Here is a 15103-nt window from a genome sequence, read left to right as displayed (position 1 = left end):
CATACTATGTTATATTGTAGAACAGTGGTTCCCAACCTGGGGTACTTGGTCTATCCACAGGGGTTACTTAAGACTCAGACCATATTTCAGGGCAGAGCAAAATTCAGTTAACGATAACCAAAAAAGCTTGGGAACCACTGTTATAGAATACTGTAGATATCCACTGAACACTATAGTTCGTTATAAAAATACATTTTTTAAACAAGATTTTCTTTGTCGTAGGTTTTTAATGACTCATTTATATTGCATGAAATTGAATTCTAAAATGACAATACTGCACTGAGTCTACAATACATTCAAATATATTTTCACCTTTAAAGTTGGTGACTTGGTGGTTTATTACTTGACTTTCGCTGCTGCCATGACTCCAAGTCAATTCAAAAGTAAACCGAATTCCAATTTTTCCACATTGAAGAGAATTGGAATTTACCCCAACCCTGGTTACCAGTTTCAAAGGTAGTAATGTAAAACTAGGGAAGATCTCAAATGCAATATCCTTGCGTCATCTCCTTCTCAAAACCGATTGGAGGATAAGGTCAGACCTCATTCAATGGGTTTTGAGGAGATGAGTATGCAATTGAGATCTTCCCTATGTCAAGACGAATAGCACGTTCCTTTATTTCCCAGTCAGTGAAAAGCTGTGACCTCTGAATCATGTTAATGCAACACTTGATTTTCAGAATTGGTTATTTTTCCCCATTCCTGCATACCAACTCTTCAATCATTCATCCACTGATTTGTCTACATGCTCTCCTTTTGTCAATCTTCCCCTCTCTCTCTCTCAATGACACATCCTGTGACCACTCCTATAATTTCAGTTGGAGAATCTTAATTGCGTAGTCTTCTCTTCACCCCATTGGAGGTCAGAGGAAGGACATCTGGCTCTCACCCAATGGGTTTTTAGGAGGCGAGAATGCAACAGATTCTCCCAGTGACTGAAAGGAAGCTTCCTAGATGGCTACTGACACGTAATGTTAAACCTGGGTCAATAGCATGCTTAAACTCATGACTCCCTCTCCTTTTTCTCTTTATCCATCCTGGGCAAAAGTGAGGGATGCCTGTTAAGGGAGAGGAAGTAGAACAGGTTCAAAAGGATGAATGGGGCAGTGAGCAAGTATTACTGTTTGTTTAGTGTTCTGTATGGTAAGGGAGTGTTATCGTTAGGACCAGGCTCAGAGTTCAGTGATGGTACCTTGGGTCAACCAATCTCAAACATGTCCATTCCCTACGTTCACGTGAGCTCGCCCTATCAAAGGCCTGCCACTTCCCCCTATTGCCCTCCTTGTGAGCTTGCTCTCACCCTGGATTAAAATCCAATCCCTAAACCCTCCTGTAGAATTGAGAGGATTGTATAGATAGCCGTGTGGAAATGTCATATTGCTTCTAATCTAAAATGCAAGATGAAGCTATTACCATACTGCTTATCAACTGCTAGGGGTTGATTTGGAACAATCTCCTTCCTACCGTAGTTCCCCTAGCTCTCCCCTTGTCCCCTCAGTGTTCTTAACTCCCCACAGACTAAGGTGCATTCATGTTAAATCCACATCTGTCACACTGAGCCAGCTTTCCAGACATGTGCACACTAACACATGGCAAGTGACAGACAAGACATTAGGGGTTCACCAGGGGGTAGATGGGTCTCTGTCCCAACCCTCAGAGGGAGGCTACGGAACCTCCCCAGCTGTTCCCGAGTCAGGTTGAACAGAACGTTGGTTCTGACGCTCTTGTCCCATATCAGCTGTCCTCCTCCCTGCTCAGACAGAGGGGTGACGGTGAGGTACTGGGGGGGGGGGGCTTACTCACCCTCTCCCGGCCTCAGCTGCCAGCGTGACACCATCTGCCAACACACTGCCCCAAGCATGTGACAGGTGTGCCTCCAAACAGTGACTGGCACACATTCACCTCTACCCAGGCAATCATGTTTCCTTAACCAACCTCTACTTGTAATGCTATAGCAAAGTTGAGCTCACGGGAGCAATAGGAAACAGATACACTGATGGGGGATCCTGATCCAAATGACATCGTTGAACAAGTGAAGCTCTAATCCAAACCACCAATACCAGGCCTTGTATTGTCTCTGTACAGTCTTTATTTACATGATACAATGCTGCTGTAATGCTGGGTAGCAAGATATGTAATACGTTTTGTACAAATTTGCATATAAACAATCAAAAGGGGGGAAAAGTAGACCTCACATCCCTACAGGAGAACAAGAATAAGATCCACTATGGGTCTGTGTCGATAGAAAGCTGAAAAGAAGTTGTCTAACTCTGGAATCTGTTTTTCAAACCGTAGCTCTAGCATGCTCCTGTAGCTTGTGCTGTTTAACCCATATTGCTTCAGACTAAGGTGGGGGGGCACACACACACACACTGACAACCATGTGTTCACTCGCTCTTAACACACACAAGCATGGCTGGCTCACATAGCCTAACTCTGCAACTACACTGAATGTGCTAATGTCAGTAAATATAAATGTCTGAGGATAAAAAATAAAGACCTAGCACTAGTCGAGTGATGGCAATTCAGTCAGATATTTTACATAACTGCATGGGTTGCGCTATCCCATTCATACCCCCATATATCAGATAAAATACTGGTAGTGCACCAGGGTCCGCAACCGTCTGCATGAGAGCCAGTTGGGAGACTCTGATAAAGTTCAGTTCCACATGACAGCTGGTTAATTATGCGTTTTTGTCCCCGTTCTCACACCTCTTACAATGAAAGTCAAAAGGATACGGTGCCCGATGACCAGGTTACCTAAAAAATGGCCTATCAAGGTAACCCCCTCACCTGGCAATAACAGAGTGATAAGAGCAGGCTACACACGCACAATGCGATAAGGAGAAACATGTCCTGCTGCTGTTTGAGAAGCTTACGTGTCTTTGTCATGCAAGGGTACAACACCGTGTATAGACAGAGCCCTCCTCCATGTAGCCTTTTGTGTTCAACACATTAGTGAACAGCTGTTTTCCCATGAATATGTTTGCAATTGCATGCACGCTGTGGTAGCAGCTGTGAGAGCACTGTGGCAAGGAAGCAGTCACAGAAGTTTCTGAAACAATAACCACATGCATTTTGGAACAGCTTTGCAGTTCGAGAGGTCATACCTTTCAGTCAACTGACCCAACCAACTGATATGAACGGAGAGGAGAAATGGTAACAACTGAACACGTGGGGATACTGCACGTGAATACAACTTCTGACAAAATGTCCATTTGGCAACAAAGTGGCCAAACAGCTCAGGGGCTATATTCATTTCATTTCTATCCATCGCCAACATTCACTAAGTCTCATCGACAGGTACCCTGGGCTTCTTTTTAAAAAGACAAACTGAATATCGGCAAAGATACAGGAAAAACAAACAATATATTATAAAAATAAAAAAACAAGACAAATAGTGATCGCTCATGCATCTCCCCCTCAGGCAAGGTCTCTTCCACTTTTCTCAAGGTTGTGATTTTAAAAATGAGTCCGATATCCCTTTGCCACTCATGCCAATGTTCATGTCGAGGGTCCAATCATACTTCAGTCTTTGTGTGGATGGTTCTTAACCCTATATTCTCTGAATCTTGTCGGCGACCACTACAGGGTTCTCCTTGCGGATCTTGGCAGCTGCCTCCGCCTTGTAGTCGTAAGGGCAGTTGTGTTTGTCGGAGTACCGATGGACCCCACAGAACAGGTTCCCACAGCGACAATCGAACCCTGGGGTAGAGTTAAAAGGTCAGAGATTAGAGGGAAACCACTGTAGGAACCAAACACCAACAAAAAAAACTAAGACCAGACACAGGAATAAGAGTTATTCTAAACTGCCTACATTGCAGTTTGACTTGTGCAGATTATTAGATCAATACGTGACATGGATGGGGTTCCTGCCACAGACACTACATATACAGTCAAAGATCTGAGACCATCACAAATGTACAAGTAGTGTTTTACATTGCATGAACCCCATCAATAGTCCATATGTGCGACCGCAGTGTATGAGGCCTGGAACATGGCCAATCTCTTCAGCAAAAACGGCATTACGTCGTACACATTGCTCAATCCTGTCATCCCATTTCTTTAAAAAAGCACCACGTTCTGCTATGGCACGCTCACCTGTTAGGCCCACCCTCTTGCGGCACATGAAGCACCTATTCTTCTTGGGATTGGGGGTGTCTCCCTTAGCCTCGTCACCAGTGGCAGGGCTAGAAGCAGTAGGCTCAGTCACAACTGAAGGAGAAAACAGAAAAGCACTTAAATATACACTTCAGTCTGGAGATTCAAATGAAGAGTTCCTGTGTGTTAGCACTCTAGTGCAAGGACTAAGTCAGGGTCTAAATACACTGAGTGTACAAAACATTTGGAACACCTGCTCTGTCCATGAAAGACTGACCGGGTGAAAGCTATGACCCCTTATTGATGTCACTTGTTAAATCTTCATAGATGAAGGGGAAACCGGTTAAAAAAATATATGTTTATGGCTCGAGACAGAATGTTTAAGAGCCTTTGAACAGGGTATGGTAGTAGGTGCCAGGCACACCAGTTTGTGTCAAGAACTGCAACGCTGCTAGGTTTAACTCTAAACAGTTCCCCATAGACACTACCGGTCAACAGTTTGGGGTCAGTTATAAATGTCCTTGTTTTTGAAAGAAAAGCACATTCTTTGTCCATTAAAATAACATCAAATTGATCAGAAATACAGTGTAGACATTGCTAATGTTGTAAATAACTATTGTAGCTGGAAACTGTAGATTTTCAATGGAATATCTACATAGGCGTACGTCAACGATGTACGATCATTGTTGATGTTGAGACTGGTGTTTTACGGGTACTATTTAATGAAGCTAACAGTTGAGGACTTGTGAGGTGTCTGTTTCTCAAACTAGACACTAATGTACTTGTCCTCTTGTTAAAAAAAATATATATATATTTCTGTCCTCTTGTTAAATTGTGCACCGGGGCCTCCCACCCTTTCTATTCAGTTTGCACTGTTCTGTGAAGGGAGTAGTACACAGCGTTGTATGAGATCTTCAGTTTCTTGGCAATTTCTCGCATGGAATAGCCTTAATTTCACAGAACAAGAAACTGACGAGTTTCAGAAGGCTTTGTTTCTAGCCATTTTGAGCCTGTAATCGAACCCACAAATGCTGATGCTCCAGATACTCAACTAGTCTAAAGGCCAGTTTTATTGCTTCTTTAAAATCAGGACAACAGTTTTCAGCTGTGCTAACATAATTGCAAAAGGGTTTTCTAATGATCAATTAGCCTTTTAAAATAATAAACTTGGATTAGCTAACAACATTCCATTGGAACACAGGAGTGATGGTTGCTGATAATGGGCCTCTGTACACCTATGTAGATATTCATTTTTTTTTATCTGCCATTTCCAGCTACAATAGTCATTTACAACATTAACAAATGTCTAAATTGTATTTCTGATTAATTTGATGTTATTTTAATGGACAAAAACAAGAACATTTAACTGACCCCAAACTTTTGAACAGTAGTGTGTCAAGAATGATCCACCGCCCAAAGGTGGTTGCCAACTTGACAACTGTGGGAAGCGTTAGAGTGAAAATGGCTTGCTTTCGACACCTTGTATTGCCCATGCCCCGACGAATTGAGGCTGTTCTGAGGGCAAAGGGGTGGATACTCTATTTTAGGATGGTGTTTTGTACACTCAGTGTATACGCTAATGCTAAAGTTGGTCAAACAGAGCAATGTTTCCCTCTAGAAGTGTGTTTTATATCAGGCTCTATAAGTGTGTTTTACCAGGCTCTGCTTTATGCTCTCTTGAGATGCTCATCTCTGTCATTTGTTGAGTCACTGGAAGAGAGCCTTGAATAGTTCTGCAGAGGGGGCAATTGATAGAAAATAATAAGTTAAAGACATGAGCAAAAAGTAATGAGATATCCATTGTATCACATGCATGCAGACACACACACACCTTACCTAGCCATGTCTGCAGCAGAGCCAGATGAAGGGTCTACTTTGGCTAGACTGGCCTCTAGTCGCTGGATGGCTGAGGCATCAGGGGTAGGACTACCAACTGTTCCTGAGAGACAGCAAAAGTAAGACATCAACCTCAGGAGAAGATACTTTTAGGTTCAACAGTTCTCTCAACAGTGCAGCTGGCCCATAATGTGTATGCTAATTTTAGCAGACAGCAATAACTTCCCTATGCAATGTAATGCAGCTTTGGTGAGAGTCTGGTTCTGGGGACGGCGACGAACTGCTTGGAGTAGATTTGTGTGTGTGGTCAGTAAGAAACAGGGTGGATGGGGAACTTACCCATTTGGCTAAGTTGGCTCAAGCCGTGGGTACTACTCTGCTGACGGTTCAGGTGCTCCTTGTAGCAGACCGAGCACATGCCGTTGTTCCTGGGGTTGCCATAGAAACCACAGCCAGTGGTACAAAGCACAGGCGTCAGGCTTGGCTTAGTCTCTTGGGCCATCGCTGTTGACAAATGGGAGCAAGGTATCTTGTTAGCATGTCTATGTGTGCATGCGTGACAGCGCGTGTCCAAACTTTTGACTGGTACTGTAGGTGACTAAATGTAAGTGTGGTGGTTGGCACATATATTTGAAAATAACATACCAGAAAGGAACATTAAGACTAATAAAGAAACCGGGAGGGTCAAAAAGACATCGCCTGAAAGCAAGGATTCTACTACCAAAGGGGCGATAAGCAGTTGAAACAAAAGGTTCCCACCACCATTTCAGTAAAAAGCGGGGAGGGGTGGGGCTGGAGAAATGTAATCACTCAAATCCAAAGACAGAGCTATGGATGCTAGGTCTGACCATCCATGATATCAAAATTAGCTTTAATCATGTTGCAGCTATGCAGTGCTTGTTTACAAACATAGGAATAAAACAGGTTATACTTTGGGTTTTGATGGGGAATGACAGTTGAACTCAGCTCATTCAGCTCAATTTCTGAGGCCTTTGAAGCCCCCTCCATCTGTGCAGAGGTCATTACAATACAGTAACCCCGGGATTCATCTCTATTTTGAACTGATATGCAGTCAGGACACTTCAACTGGAAATGACCTCAATAAGAAACAATATTGTTGCTACGATCACATCAGAAGATATCCTCCTCGCAATCTCCAAAATACAACAGCCACAGGACAACTTTGTCTGGATGTCGTAAAGGACCATTTGTCAAAACTGAAGAAATATAGCTAGCTAATGATCTCCTTTTCCATGTGGAAAATAAAAATGGACAGAGACTTGCTAGCTACGTTAGCTAGCTGGGATTTTCTACAAGGAATCTTCTTCCCCAAAAAAACTTCTCCCAAGTGAGTGTGACACCTACTCCCATTGCCTGCTGCTTGGATTCCACCTGGCAACCTGTTCACCATCTGCCCTGGCCCACCTCCCCATCTGCTACAGGTATCCACACTCCCAAGCTTACAATGGCCCCAAGTTGTTATGTTTTTTTTGCACTTGGTGCGATTTGCCTCATGACTCCTGCGTGCTTTGTTGACCAAGAACTTGCTTGTTTCCCCGAGTGTGGGAACAAACAGTCTGTCCCACAGTTGGGTACTCTGACTCTATTGGTTACACAGACTCTTGGCCTCCCATCCTATTCTAACCACCTCTCACCAGCTTTGTATTCATGTTACCTGACAAAATTGCTGTACAATATGATCTTGTTGCCATCTAATGCACATTCAAATGTCATAAATAAACACTGCAGAGCACTCCCTGTCCTCTGTCGTGCCCTGATTGTATTACTTCTGATGATATATGGAAATGTACATGTACACCCTGGCCCATCTACTGTTGCTAGCCCCAATTCTGCCTTAGAGATCTGCCTCACCGATTTCTGCTCTCGTAAAAGACAGGGTTTTCTGCATGTTAACACTAGAAGCAGGGTAGCCTAGTGGTTAGAGCGTTGGACTAGTAACCGCAAGGTTGCAAGTTTAAATCCCCGAGCTGACAAAGGTACAAATCTGTCGTTCTGCCCCTGAACAGGGCAGTTAACCCACTGTTCCTAGGCCGTCATTGAAAATAAGAATTTGTTCTTAACTGACTTGCCTAGTAAAATAAAAGGTAAAAAAAAAGTGTTTTGAACACTGATGTTGAGCTTTCTGGTTATAACCTTTTTTGGCAATATTTGCCAAGGATCACATTCAGTGCTAGGTTGTCTCCACAAAGTCTGTTACAATTTGATTAGCTGGTTTTAAGCATTAAACTTTCAAATAGCTCTTTGCTGACTGATTGTCCATCAGCACAGGCCTGTACCGTACCTGCCCTAAGCGCTCTCCTGGCCTCTTACACTAAGTCTGAATTTGTCTTGCTAAGTGACCTAAACTGGGACATGCTTAAACCACCGTCCTAAAGCAATGGGACTCCCTAAATTTTTCCCGATTATTACCAATCCCACAAGGTATGACTCCAAACACCCAGAAAAGGCTACTCTCCTTGATGTTATCCTCACAATCAATCCTGATAGGTATCCAGCTGGTGTTTTCTGTAATGATCATTGTTTTACAGTTTGTGTTCGTAATGGCTGCTCAATGAAACAACCTGTTCCGATTTGTCATAGACTTCGCAAAAAATCTTTATTGAGCAAGCCTTCATGACATGGCCTCTGTAAATTGGTATGGAATCAGCTTGATCCCTGGACCTTTTTTCATATTTTCAGTGGTTTTGTAAACATGCCCCCATATAGAAAAGGAGAGTTAAAAACTGGGTCAGCCCCTGGGTCGACCGTGATCTGGCAGAGTTACTCCATTTCAAGAATTCCATTTGGATAAAAGGCTCAGCACACACATACTCTGGCTGACGTGCTCTCGTTAGGGCCAATGAGAAATAAGTGCAATCAGGCTATTCGGAAGGTCAAAGTCAGTTACTTTAAGGAGCAGTTATCCATGTGGGTCTACCCCAATAAGTTCTGGAAAACAGTTAAAGACCTGGAGAATAAACCCTCCTCACCGCTGCCCATGTCTCTTAATGTTGATGATGTGGTTGTTACTGACAATGAGCACACGCCTGAGCTCTTTAAATCATCAATTCATAAATCAGGATTCCTATTTGACTCAGCCATGCCTCATTGCCCATTCAACATTTCCTCATCTCCCACCCTTCTAATGCGACTAGCCCCGATGCTCCTCCCTCTTTTCCCCCTGCCACGCTACAAACTTTCTCCCTGAAGGTGGTCACAGAGTCCGAGGTGCTAAAGGAGTGCCTTAAACTTGATCCCAAAAAAGCATCTGGGTCAGATGGTTTAGACCCTTTTTTAAGGTTGCTGCCCCTTTCATCGCCAAGCCTGTCTCTCCTCTCTGGGGAGGTTCCCATTGCTTGGAAGGCAGCCACAGTGTGTCCTTTATTTAAAGGGGAGATCAAGCTGATCCTAACTGTTATAGGACCATTTCTATTTTGCCCTGTTTATCAAAAGTGTTGGGAAGAAAATTGCCAATAAATCAACTGACTGGCTTTCTTGTGGTCTATAGTATTCTCTCTGGTATGCAATCTGGTTTATATGTCAAATTGATGAAATTCCTCATTGTGCACAAGAAGACAGGAGAACAAACAGTGACAAGAACAAATTGAGACAGGTTCTCCTTGGCAGGAGCTGAGCAGGTCAGCAAGACACTCAAGGTAACGAACAACCGGTAACTTCCCCAAGACGAAATAGGCTTCAACGCTTTGCAGGAAAATGTACAATAAAGATATATGATAGCACTCACAAAAATAAAGCGAAAATGAAAGTGGTAGCACTTGACACCTCCAGTCCCTAGGGGAGCGTATCCCATTGTAGTCATGACCAAAACATGTCAAATGCTCTGGCCACAGCCACCTACTCAAAACCTTCTGAAATGTCAGTGTTATTACGACCCTGCGATCAACAATTTGCCTGTCTGCCTTTGCACTTAACCACACATGTATGCTGTAGTCTCCAAACCCCACACAAGGGTTTCCTCAGAATTCATGGCTCAAACCACCCAGTTTATCATTTAAATCAAACACCAGCTAGGCTAATTTGTTTCGTGACTGTAGCCTGTCCTACAGTTAATCACACCACTTGGGGAAAATGGCTTGGCACAATGAGTTTTTTTATTCACGAGGATAGACCTAACCAAGGCTGCACAGATTTGCCTAGCTTTACCTCAAATGTCGCGAATACAACTAACAAGTAAGGTCTACTACAGATAATCGAATCTGAGTAGTGCCTTGTTTAGTTAGGTCAACCGTCATGGAACACTGTCATGATGTTCACCAGCTGGCAAAACGCAGTATCTAGATTTTTAATCAGGCTAGGCTATCCAATGACTCATATCATGGTCAGTGACATTAATCAACAACCTCTTAAGGAAACAAACAGCTAACAAAGAAAACACTGAAATACATTGGATGTGGCCCAAAATAACCGAGTCACGCTACAGTACAGCCATAAAAATGCTATCAAACAAGACCAAGCTAGACAAGAAACATCGCCGAGACCAAAAGCAATAATAGTGCTAGCAAGCCATCTTGTCACACACAATGTATTGTAACTAGATTAGTGAAGTAGCTAGCTAGACATCAATCAGCCACGTTTCGACCCTTGTTCTTTTGTGCCTTCTTTGTCTGCTACTAATCTCTTCCTGTTGTTTGGACGTCGTTTGATAGCTCCCATAACGTTACTAGTTACCTAGAATGACTCTTTGCATACAATGTTAGCAAGATAACCAGACAAAGAATGTCTACTCAATGTCGTGTTTAATGGAACATTCATTTTGTCGTTCAAATCTAACATGTTACGCTTTTCAAAATCAAATCAGTCAACTCATTCGATCAAAACTCGAACAATTCGGTTAGTAATAGAAACTAGTTAGGTAGCTGGCTGATAACGTACGTATTATTTTCAAATTATTTTTAGACAAACTACAAATGTCACTAGTTTATCATTTTTTAAAAATATATAGAAAACCGATAGCATAACGTTCGGCGACCCTCCTCCGGTCTTGTTTTTCCCCTGGCACAGCTAGACTAACACGTTCGAAGGCTTGTGACATTGTCAGTGAGGAACTTTCGCTCGCTAGACCTTGTTTACCAGGCATAAAGGATAACTAGGCTATCTCCTCTACAATACACACATTTATAAAGTTAATTGATATAAATAAAAAATCCTTACGAAATTCCATGTTACGTTGATGTTGATCCAATTTTTCGGTGTCCCCTTTTTTCTGTCTTCAACCATAAACCAAGACAACCCACCGTTTCAAATCTCGATTCTCACCTGCACAATTTGATCGGAATCACACAATATGTCTGGTTAAGCAGTCGTTTTTTAAACAAATCGTGTCCCCAAAATGTATTTATCGTTATTTTCTCTGACCGAGGATGTGCCTTCTCCTCCTTTCTCCCTATCTCTGCACCCTCCAGTTGCTTTCTCTGTAGTTTCATTCTATAGTAAGAGGAGTGGCAGATGATGTCACAGGGAAAAGAACGTACTGTGATTGGCTACCCGAGAACCCCTGGCCCGCGTGTCTCACACGGTACGGTACAAGGGGTTGGGCATTCATTCGTCATCCACCCACGTAAAGTCTGTGGGTATCGAGCCATAACATGAACTTTATTCATGAATGTGTCTAAATTAGTAATTCAAATAATGTTGACAGGCTTGTGATAACATATGCGTGTTTATTATGTGAGAATATCACATATTTATTTGTCCACTACAGACAGCTTCTTGAAGCATTGATGCTTCACAATCCAGCCAATTGTGTCGAAAATAGGTTATTTACTCGAGTCTTTTGGTCTACATAGTGTAGGCTAGTGGCACATGCTGGTCAAAATAATTTAGAGAAGATAAATTATTATAGATCACGTCCCACACACCGGAGCTCGCTTTTTGTCTTCAACTGAAACCAATATCAAACAGTTCAGGTGGTTGTTCGACAAAAACGACGCTTCGGACGTCATTGAGCACGTGCTTCTGATAAAGCGATACTACAGGCATCCTCACACTGCTTCGCAGTAGTCTATACACTGTAAAGCCAGTTCCAAGCATTTACTCAGTGCTCCGGGTAACGTCACTAGGTGGGTGGGTGTTGCAATACGGGCTCGTTTCCTCTCCCCACCCCAGTCAAGAATCAAGAAGAACAGCAAAACAAATCTAGGGGTGACATACCCATGGGACACACACTATATGTTTGTCTGGAGGGACTCCTATGCTCTTTCATGATAAACTTGTCAGGTATGTGCAGTGAATGTAATTCTGGAGTGAGATCATCTTGCCAAGGAGGTTGAGATCCTATAGTCTGCACACACAATGAAACCAAAAACAGCATTAGACACTGGGCTATCCAGACATTGACACACTACATGGCCTACCACTCTGCTCCCTATGTGAAAACATGTTTGTGGTTTCAGTGGATGTGTATTTGAACATAGGGTCAGTGTGTTTGCCCTGTGGCTACTCACCTTCCGACATCCAAAACATCACTCCTACTCTCAGCATACAGAACGTCCCAGGTTGAAAAAAAACGATGGGGTGGGATATCATGTGTTTATGTTAGGTGCTCTTTGCTGGAACCCTAGATTGGTGGTGAGGGGAGTGTGTTCAACCAGGATTTATCATCACACAAGCTGTAACACACAAACAAGCGATGATAGATTAAACAGCACAAATAGACTCCCAACCAAATACATAAATAGGGGAACAGACTCAAACCCCTCATAAGCCCCATTCTAGCCATATTGTAAAGTATATATATATTTTTAAATCTCCCTGAAAACAGTAAATAGTTGGGTGTATTTACAAATAATTTGCCTCATGTCATTCGAAGACGCTGAGGAACATCAGATGAACAATATTGTGGGGCAACAAGAGTTTAATAAAAAATGCTTGTGAAACAAGACCAACGTTTGACATTTGCCTCTCTAGTGTTTGCCTTTCAAGGGCCACTGGGTCCAATACGGAGACTGATAATGTGCCTTTATCATACAATTGTGGTGTTGTGTGCGTACAATGAGTCTCCCATTCCCTGACAATAAAACAATATATGTTTGTGCTCACGCCCTGTTTATGGGTGTGCCTGGGACATACAGTACATGTGAGACACAGGAGGCTGCTGAGGGGAGGACGGCTCATAATATTGGCTGGAATGGAGTCAAGGGAATGGTATCAAACACATGGAAACCACTTATTGGATGTGTTCGATACCATTCCATTAATTCTGTTCCAGCCTTTACTAAGAGCCTGTCCTCCCCAATTAAGGTAACACCAGGTCACTGTGGTGTGAGTTCTGCGTTTGCTCAGTCCTGAGATTGCAAAAGCAGGAACATATTTTTAGCCTTAAAAGTGATTTATGAGGGGTTTTGTATGTGGAGGTTAAAGGGTAAGGTATAGAACATTCTATCCCACCCCCACCCCCCAATTTTGACAGGGGCATGTGAGAATCTGTGAGTTGACAACGTAGCAGTAACAACAACATACAGGTGTGTCTGCGTGTATGTTTCTACAGTATCTGGAACTGCCTGCCTGTACAGCCCATGGGCTAAGATAGGTATACATACATAGATAGATTAAAAGAAAGACACACACACACACACACACACACACACACACACACACACACACACACACACACACACACACACACACACACACACACACACACACACACACAGGGAGAAAAAGAGACAGGGCAGCGGTGAAACATTGTGTCCATGACCTCTATGTGTTTATGTATACAGTGTGATAGGCCTACTGTTTTTAATGTGCATGATGTTCAAAATACACATTCAAGTTTTATTCTATTCACACACACACACACACACACACACACACACACACACACACACACACACACACACACACACACACACACAGAGGGAGATACACACATAGAGAAAGATACACACAGAGGGAGATACACACACACACACACAGAGGGAGATACACACACACAGGGGGAGATACACACATAGTGGTAGACACACATACACAGAGGGAGATACACATAGAGGCAGACACACACACAGAGGGAGATACACACACACAGAGGGAGATACACACAGAGGTACAAACACATACAGAGGGAGATACACACAGAGGTAGACACACACACACAGAGGGAGATACACACACACAGAGGGAGATACACACACAGAGGTAGACACACACACACAGAGGTAGACACACACACACAGAGGGAGATACACACATAGAGGTAGACACACACACACAGAGGGAGATACACACATAGAGGTAGACACACACACACAGAGGGAGATACACACATAGAGGTAGACACACACACACAGCTTGCCTGTCTAGCGTCAGTGTATAACACTGTTGATCAAGAGCTTGGTGAAATGGCAGCTTAACCATGTTATGTTGTGCACAATAAGCTCTTTACTGCACAGGACAAATGCCGCTGCCACAACAGTTCATCCACACCCCACTCTATCTATGCAGCCTCAGTCTGAGAGGGGTTATAGGTGGTGGGGACACACTAAAGGAGTTGCAGAAAGGTTTCAATATGTTTAATCAGATTACAGAGGGGGTCTGTTCATTTTGATCATTGGACTTATGAGGGAGAGCTTGGTTTTTATAACTAAGGTGTTCTCCAGTGCATTTTCCATTCAAGTCTTTTTATTCTTGCACAACAAAAAGGTTAGACATTCCTTTTTATGACAAAAGAAAAGAAGAGAGCGCTTGTAAGAGTGAGAGAGAGAGAGATAGCCAGTGAGTACATGTGCTTGTGAACGAGAGATGAGTAAAGAGAGGAGAGGGGGATACAATTATATCTGAATGGAATGTGAATTGCTGACTCGGCACCACTTGATCTCCCTCTCCCTCTCTCCCTCTCCCTCTCCCTCTCCCTCCCTCCCTCTCTCTATCTCCCTCTCCCTCTCCCTCCCTCTCCCTCCCTCTCCCTCTTTCTCTCTCTCTCTCTCTCTCTCTCTCTCTCTCCCTCTCTCTCTCTCTCCCTCTCCCTCTCCCTCTCCCTCCCTCTCCCTCTCCCACTCTCTCTCTCTCCCTCTCCCTCTCCCACTCTCTCTCTCTCCCTCCCTCTCCCTCTTTCTCTCCCTCTCTCTCTCTCTCTCCCTCCCTCTCTCTCCCACTCCCTCTCCCTCTCTCTCTCATCTAGAAACAAACAGCAGAGTTTGTTTGCCGC

The 15103-nt window shown here is 43.3% G+C and overlaps 1 protein-coding gene across 2 annotated transcripts; it reads right to left on the bottom strand.

Moving 5' to 3' along the window:
- Nucleotides 1-2069: 2069 nt before the first annotated feature.
- LOC109876851 (AN1-type zinc finger protein 5-like) lies at nucleotides 2070-11422 on the bottom strand. 2 transcript variants are annotated; one of them, XM_020469220.2, is made up of 7 exons: nucleotides 11314-11422; nucleotides 11110-11214; nucleotides 6277-6441; nucleotides 5938-6040; nucleotides 5758-5834; nucleotides 4102-4215; nucleotides 2073-3705 (listed from the first exon to the last, which is right to left on the bottom strand). In XM_020469220.2, the coding sequence occupies exons 2-7, from the start codon at nucleotides 11117-11119 to the stop codon at nucleotides 3557-3559; spliced, it is 618 nt and encodes a 205-aa protein (XP_020324809.1). In that variant the 5' UTR covers nucleotides 11120-11214; nucleotides 11314-11422; the 3' UTR covers nucleotides 2073-3556. The 2 variants fall into 2 exon arrangements, with proteins under 2 accessions (XP_020324803.1, XP_020324809.1); XM_020469214.2 differs by having other exon boundaries at nucleotides 2070-3705; nucleotides 11110-11381.
- Between the last annotated feature and the right edge of the window lie 3681 nt (nucleotides 11423-15103).

This window comes from Oncorhynchus kisutch, linkage group LG3 (genome assembly GCF_002021735.2).
Source record: "Oncorhynchus kisutch isolate 150728-3 linkage group LG3, Okis_V2, whole genome shotgun sequence".
NCBI classification, from domain to species: domain Eukaryota; kingdom Metazoa; phylum Chordata; class Actinopteri; order Salmoniformes; family Salmonidae; genus Oncorhynchus; species Oncorhynchus kisutch.
The sequence above is the reverse complement of the archived record's forward strand: the minus strand, read 5'-3'. Positions and strand labels throughout refer to the sequence as shown.

Coding starts and splice junctions, on each gene's coding strand:
- LOC109876851 (XM_020469220.2), bottom strand. Junction 6,041..6,276: donor GAGCCAACTTAGCCAAATGG/GTAAGTTCCCCA, acceptor GCTGTCTCTCAG/GAACAGTTGGTAGTCCTACC. Junction 4,216..5,757: donor AGAGCATAAAGCAGAGCCTG/GTAAAACACACT, acceptor TTTCTCCTTCAG/TTGTGACTGAGCCTACTGCT.